We start from the raw sequence: 6,831 nt of genomic DNA, 5'->3' as shown, positions 1-6,831 counted from the left end.
CAGGGCACCTCCCAACAGGGGTGACTCCTCTGCAGCCTGAACAAAACAGGACAGTGCTTGCCCAGCACACCTAGAGCCAGGCAGGGAACTCAAGGAAGAGGTGCCATGAAACATGCTAACAGCATTCTCTTTAATTTGCATGTGCACTTTTTTTTCCTTTTGAAAACCAGCTCCGAGTCCTTGTTTGCCAGGCAGAGGCAACACAGCACTCTGCAGGCTCAGTTTCCAAGTTGACTCTATGCCACGTGTCCATGAAGGTGCTGGACTTTGCTTCCTGTTCACAGAAGCTGCTCAGAATCAGACTGCAGGAACTGCTGAGGACTCTGAGCCTCTCCCTCACCGAACGGAAAGGGAAATAGACATGGTGCGAGTCAGGGGAAGAAGGTGAAGAAAAGCACTTAAAAGGTGCACAGGAGTTAAAATTTCATTTTCTTTATGCCTTACTCCCCTCTACACAGTAGCAAAGAGGAGGCAGAGGAAGAGAAATAGCAGGACTCAATGGAAGGCAGAGGTTCCCGATGGGCTCACCGATGGCTCAGTGCTGCTGGGGGGGATGACTTGTTGCTTCACTGCTGCTTGGTTTTAAGGGATAATCTCTGGATCATCTTGTAAAGGAGACCAAAGTGCTGGAAACAGAAGGAGAAGTAACCATGACTTCTAAACTGACAGAAAACTTCAAAAGAAAGCTTAAGACAATAGCAATGTGCACATGCAGTGCCTGGTTTGAATCACCCACTAGCACTCTCATCCTAGAGATGGAGTGGGACTTGAGGCATCAGGACAGATGACAGGCAGCCAGTTACTTCCAGTTGCACAGAAAGTGATGCACAAGTGTTTGTGCAGACCTGTACCACACCACTGTGAGGATGCAATCACTAGTTAAAGATGGTACTTTTTGTGATGCAGTTCTGTTCCTTCTGGACAGGAGGAGAAAGCTTCAGATTTCAACACAAGCAGGATCCTGGTCACTACAGAAACACTGCTGCCAGCAGTTTCAGGAATGTAAAAATGACCAGGCAAACACAGAGATTCCCAGTGATTCCCAGAATCACAGAATTTAGGGGTTGAGATGGACCAATGGACCAGCCCGATGCTCTGCCGGAAGAGGGGCGATGCACACCCCTGGCAGACACACCACAAGAGGAAGAAAATTTGCCTTCTCTCGGGTTGACAAGGTGACTCAGACCATGACCGTGGCACCGGAGCAAGGTAAGTGTTGGCTGCAGTTCTTTTTAATATCTTTGTTGATGATTGAGATGAGGGGATTGAGTGCAGCATCAGCAAGTTTAGAGATGACACAAAGTTGGGGAGGTGTCGATCTGCTGGAAGGCAGGAAGGTTCTGCAGAGGGACATGGATAGGCTAAGACTGGATGTGGCACTTAGTGCCATGGTCTAGTAACCATGGTAGGGTTTGACCTGATGATCTTGGAGCTCTTTTCCAACCTGGTTGATTCTATGATAAGGAAAATAATACATGTCTCGTGCTTCTCTTCTCTTACCTGCACTGCAACATAGGCAACACCAAGGTAGGCTGCAATACAGACAGCTAGAAGCAGGTCAAAGATTGCTGGCTTGACTCTGTGACAAAGAAAGAACTCATGAAATGGCTACAGCAGTTACAGCCATGGAATGAGACAACAGCCCAACATGCCCAAGGGAATTTCATACCTGTATGCATTCATCACCTGCTTCAGCTGGTCATAGAAAACAAACTCAGGGTCCCTGTGCAGAGAAGAAATTTTTCAGGCTCTGATAACAGAAAATAATTCAATGTAATGTCTTCTTGACATTGCAATGAGGACAGTCCAGACCTGTCCCCAAGGACTTCACCAAACTAGTAACAGGTAAGCACAAGCACTTGACCTACTAGTTTTGAGCTGATTTTAGTTGCCAGGTCTTTCTTTTCCTGCACTCAGAAGCCTAAGGACACGATTCAGAACACATGCTGTTCAGCTGCCTCCAGAGATCAAGAACTCCTCCCTGGGTTCCCTAAAACTGCTTCAGCCCAAGCACATCAGACAGGATGGAAACTGCTTTGCTGCAATTAACACAGCTGTCTAGGGCACCTCAGTCTTTTCCTGCACCCAGAGTGGGAACTGTAGAACCAAACCAGCAAAAACCAAGCCCCTCAGAGAGGGAACTGCTGGGGCTTGTGAGGAATGAGCCTTCTCTGGAAGAACAGAGAGCACAAACCAAAAACTGACAGGGGAAACCAACAAAGTTGCAGCTCAGGGGCAAAATCTGTTAGAGGGGGAAGCAATGCCCTGGCTGGTTCTTCATGTATTTTCTTACCGTTTGTCTGCCTTTACATGATGCTGCTTGACATCCTTTAGGTAGCGTCCCATGTAATATTCTAAGGTGTTGAGGAAGGTGCTGTCTTTATCAATCAGCTGGGCAGCCCTGGGCTGACTGCTCAGCCAGTCCATCACTGACTCCAGCTGCTCCTGCTGGATCTGCTACAGAAAAACACCACCAAAGAAAAGGAGTCAACCACACAACATGCTGAGACCAGACCTCCCTCCCATGCTCTGGATTCCTTCCTCTACAGGTTACAGAAATGCACTGTACTCACCATCTGATCTGTGAAGATCTGCAGATCTGCAGGTGCTCCCTGCAAGGGGAAAAAAAAGGAAACAACCACCCAGGCTGTTGGTGACAGCAAACTTGGTTGTGCAGGACAACTCTGGCATGGTGGGAGGTTTTTACCTTGTCTGTTAGGTTGTAGATGACCCTTGTCAAAGCCTCAGCAATGATCCTAGTATTCCTGGTCAGTGCTTTAGTGTCTATTCGTGCCCTGAAGCAAAAGAGGGGATGATTATGGACTTGCCAGTGGCATGCGGTTCCTCTAGGTGCAGCCCTTTGTCACTGCACCAAGCATGGCCTGAGTGCAGAGCAGCTCCCAGTGCTGGTCTCTCCCATGCCCTGACCACCCAACACCACGAGCTGTGAGGCCACTCTGGGTTTGTGGCTAGGTTTACAGCCCTCCCTCCAGGGCCCTGACCTCCTGTCCATGATGCTGTTGCGCAGGCTGTCCCTGTGGCTCTCCAGGTGGGAGATGGTGAACGCTGGCAAGCGTCGGATCGCGAACCGCTCGTGCTCCCACGCCAGCATGTCCTCAGCCAGGTTTATCTTCTTGTGCACCATGGAAAACTTCACCTCTGGGAATTGGCTGGCAACAACCTGAGGGACGGGACAAGCCATTCAGGGGTGTCATGCTGCCCAGGACATAGTCCCAGCATGCACTGCTCTGGTTGCCCAGAGTTCTTTTTTTGTGTTCCAGAAGGTAAATACACTTCCACCTGCCAGGTGCAGTTATTGCCATTAGAAATCAGAGAATTTTAGGGGTTGAGATGGAGCTTAGAGATGATCCAGCCCAAACCCCTGCCCTAGGCAGGGACACCTCCCACCAGAGCAGGTTGTTCAAGGCTTTATCCAGCCTGGATTTGAACACTGCCAGGGTCAGGGCAACCACCACGTCCCTGGGCAACCTGTGCCAGTGTCTCACCACCCTCACAGGGAAAAACTTTTGCTAATATCTAACCTAAACTTCCCCTCCTTCAGTTTGAATCCACTACCCCCGTCCCATCACTGCAGTTCCTAACAAAGAGTCCCCCTCTGGCTCCTTGTAAAAAAAAAAAAAGCTGGTTTCATGTCCAAAAATAAAGCTGGTTTCATGTCAAGAAGGACTGTTCTAATGTCACCACAAGGTAGCTTTTGCAAGCCACAAGGAAGTTCAGTGGAAAATGCAGCAGATCTTGTCTGCTTCATTTGGGACTGTGCCGGAAGATTTGTCTGCACTTCAAATCAAGTGACCATAACCAATACATGAAATATTTCAGTGGCACACCCTTTCTTCAGATCTTCCTCTCTTGGATAGCTGCAGCTCCTCACAGTAAGTCCCAAGTACCTAAAATGCTTTTCATTACCATATCCAGTTCTCTCAGAAATGCATGCTGCAAGGTGCCCTCCTTGGGAGGCTTTGAGACATGGAGATGAAGGCTGTTGCCTCTGCCCAGCGTGTCAAGGCAGAGGACAAACGCAACGTTGTCCTGCAGCAGGCTGGAATCTGGAACAGAAAAATCCCTGGGTTTATTGCTGTACCTTCTGCTGGCATTTCCATCCTCAAAAAAGCAAGGCTCACAAGGAGAAGCTCACAGGAGGGCTGACATACCAGACAGGTAACACAACCCTGTTAACCCTGTCACAGAACATGTTGGAATTCCAGCCCCTTACTCACCTGTGTGGTCCAAATTGTCTTCCAGCCACCGCTTAGTTCCTTGATAATTAAACTTGCCACCTCCAGATGCAAAGAACAGCAAGTTGTACCTGCCCATCAAAGAAGACAGAAAAGTGTTAGTGTGCTGCACTAGAAGAACTCCTTTATTCAGCCTTGGAGGTGTGGTGAAACCACAGCTGCTAGCACCTGACACCCCAAGCAAACTGTCCTTTAACAAACACTCAGATAATGGCAGGACAGAGGGACAGGAGGGAGTTCCAAGTGCTTGAGGATGGAATATACCTCCCACATCCTTCCCTCCACTTGTCACCAAGCTTGGTGATCACTACAGCAAAGAACACAGGAAGAAGCTTGGCAATCAAGAGCAGCTGTGCTCAGAGGGAAACAAAGCAGAGCAAAGGACAGGGCTGTTTGTGGCACTCTGCAGGTCTGGAGCAATAGCTCAGCTACACAATTAAGCACAACTAGGGCAGTTTCTTACCCAGCATGGGTACGTCTGTAGGTGTAGAGCCGAGAGAACAGCCTGGCTAGTTCCAGCAGCACTGAGATCCCACTGCCATTGGAGTCAGCACCGTGGGACAACCACTGCAGGACAGAGTGGGACAGAGACAGGGTGACAAACCTGCACTGATTCTCACACATCAGAGCAGCTTCAAGATAGCACACCACCAAGCTCCACTTACAACTGCCCCACAGCCTTAAGGGCAAGGAAAGACACATGGGCAGAGGCCACATGGGAAAAACAGACAGGAACAGAGAACTGCAGGAAGAAATACTCACTGGAGCCACTCCAAAAGAGTCATAGTGGGCAACTATCACAACAGTGGGCAGGTCTTCTCCACCCAGCCCTGTCAGCCTTCCCTGCAGAGGAAAGAGAGCAGTGCCACTCCACATCACCTCCTGTGTGCCTGCACAAAGCCAGCCTGATCTCTACATGTCATGGTCTCAGACTTGAGGACTTCAGACACTTACCTGGCTGAGACTTCCCTGACCTGCCCTCATGAAGTCCCAGTAAAAGAAGGCATCCCCTCAATGCTGCCAGTTTGAACCCATACACAACTCACCTCCACACTGGGTATGAGCCAGTCATTGATAGCTTTGCTCTGAGCCCCACTGGTCACCATCTGGAAGCCATTGGCAGTTGCTGTGTGCAGCAGAACTAGAACAAACAAACCACAACATAGACCTGGGGAAGTTTCATCCCTCTATTTCTCTTGCTTTGGAGAGACCAGCTTTAATTTACACCCTCTCACTTGTCACTTGTCTTTGTACAATGACACAGAATCTTGGTAACAATGCGTTTTCATTCTGACCTAAAATCCCAATATTTTGAGCTGGCCAAAACAAAAACTTTACTCCAGCAGTCCTAAAGTTAATCATGAGCAGCAGATCAAAAAGACAGTCACGTTATTTCCAGGGAGAAACATGAAAGCACCAAACTGAGCCGTGGTCAGAGAAAGCTTCAGTTTCTACCAACACACTGTCATCACTTAACATCTTTACTGCTGTTTTCAAGCGAGTTTTGATTTCTATCTCAACTTGCAAATGGCTGAGAACCTCATGCCACTCTATTCCCTAATATAGTCAGGTCTAGTCTCTCATATTTCTCTCCCCTTGAATCTCAAAACACACAGAACATGAAGGTGACAGAACACTGGCTCGTGGTGCAGATGACCCAGCAGACTGCTCACAGGGGTGGGACAAGGCCTGTCTTCCTCAGGCCTTTCCCCGTCTCAGAGCTCACCTTCTGCAGCTGAGGCTGAGCCCTGTGATGCAGAGGCAGCTCGGGTTTGTTCATAGATAGACAGCAGCTCCTCATCCTCCACGGCAAAGTAGACTGGCACAATAGTCTCCATAGCAAGCATTTCTGGCTCAATCTCCATGAATTGCTGGGGATTTAAGTGAGACAAACGTTAAGAAGGCAGTAAAAAGTTAACAGCCAAAGCAGAGAGAGAAAGATAAGTTTTACAACTAGAGCATGACTTGTTACAACAGGAGCTTCCAGCCCTGCAGCACCCCAAGCACATCTCCCACCCGAAGAGAAAGGAAGCTGTGTGTTTTTACCCTCACAACGTCCTGTGGGACAGAAGAGATGGAGCGAGGCAGGATGATGACCACGGCCCCAGCTGACTGGCGGAGAGCCTTCTGGTACTGCTCGTAGGAGAAGTCCAGCAGCCGCATCATGACGCAGCGGCGGCTCAGCACATCTGCCTCGACCGTGCGCGCCTCGGTGTTGAGCACCGCGCTGCGCGTGCCTGGGGAGGGACAGCCAGGGCTGGTGAGTGCCTCCTCACAGCCCCTCTGCTCCTCTCACAACCATCTGGGCCACAGGAGCAGCCAGGACCTGCAGGAAGCTGAACTCGCCTCTTCACTCAGCCAAGGAGGAGGAGAGATCTGCATTTTTAACTTGCATCCATCAAAGCAACATCTGGGCAGATACATCCTGCCAGGCACATCTTATTCCAGCACTGGACAGCCTCACCACCTTCCCATCCCTCTCCCCACCAAAATCACAGACTACCTGCTTGCTCACCTGCCCCTAACACCTGCAGAGAGCCACACATCTGGAGAAAGCCTGGCTGCTCCAGAGCTC

The 6,831-nt window shown here is 49.7% G+C and overlaps 1 protein-coding gene across 1 annotated transcript; it reads right to left on the bottom strand.

The window, feature by feature from the left end:
- Positions 1–347: 347 nt before the first annotated feature.
- NCLN (nicalin) lies at positions 348–6,488 on the bottom strand. The gene is made up of 14 exons (XM_009076406.1): positions 6,303–6,488; positions 5,983–6,127; positions 5,303–5,397; positions 5,019–5,099; positions 4,720–4,823; positions 4,239–4,327; positions 3,928–4,067; positions 3,003–3,181; positions 2,708–2,795; positions 2,574–2,612; positions 2,294–2,457; positions 1,670–1,723; positions 1,501–1,579; positions 348–626 (listed from the first exon to the last, which is right to left on the bottom strand). The coding sequence occupies exons 1-14, from the start codon at positions 6,420–6,422 to the stop codon at positions 567–569; spliced, it is 1,437 nt and encodes a 478-aa protein (XP_009074654.1). The 5' UTR covers positions 6,423–6,488; the 3' UTR covers positions 348–566.
- Between the last annotated feature and the right edge of the window lie 343 nt (positions 6,489–6,831).

The sequence above is a fragment of the Acanthisitta chloris genome, unplaced genomic scaffold, assembly GCF_000695815.1.
Source record: "Acanthisitta chloris isolate BGI_N310 unplaced genomic scaffold, ASM69581v1 scaffold36836, whole genome shotgun sequence".
NCBI lineage: Eukaryota > Metazoa > Chordata > Aves > Passeriformes > Acanthisittidae > Acanthisitta > Acanthisitta chloris.
The sequence above is the reverse complement of the archived record's forward strand: the minus strand, read 5'-3'. Positions and strand labels throughout refer to the sequence as shown.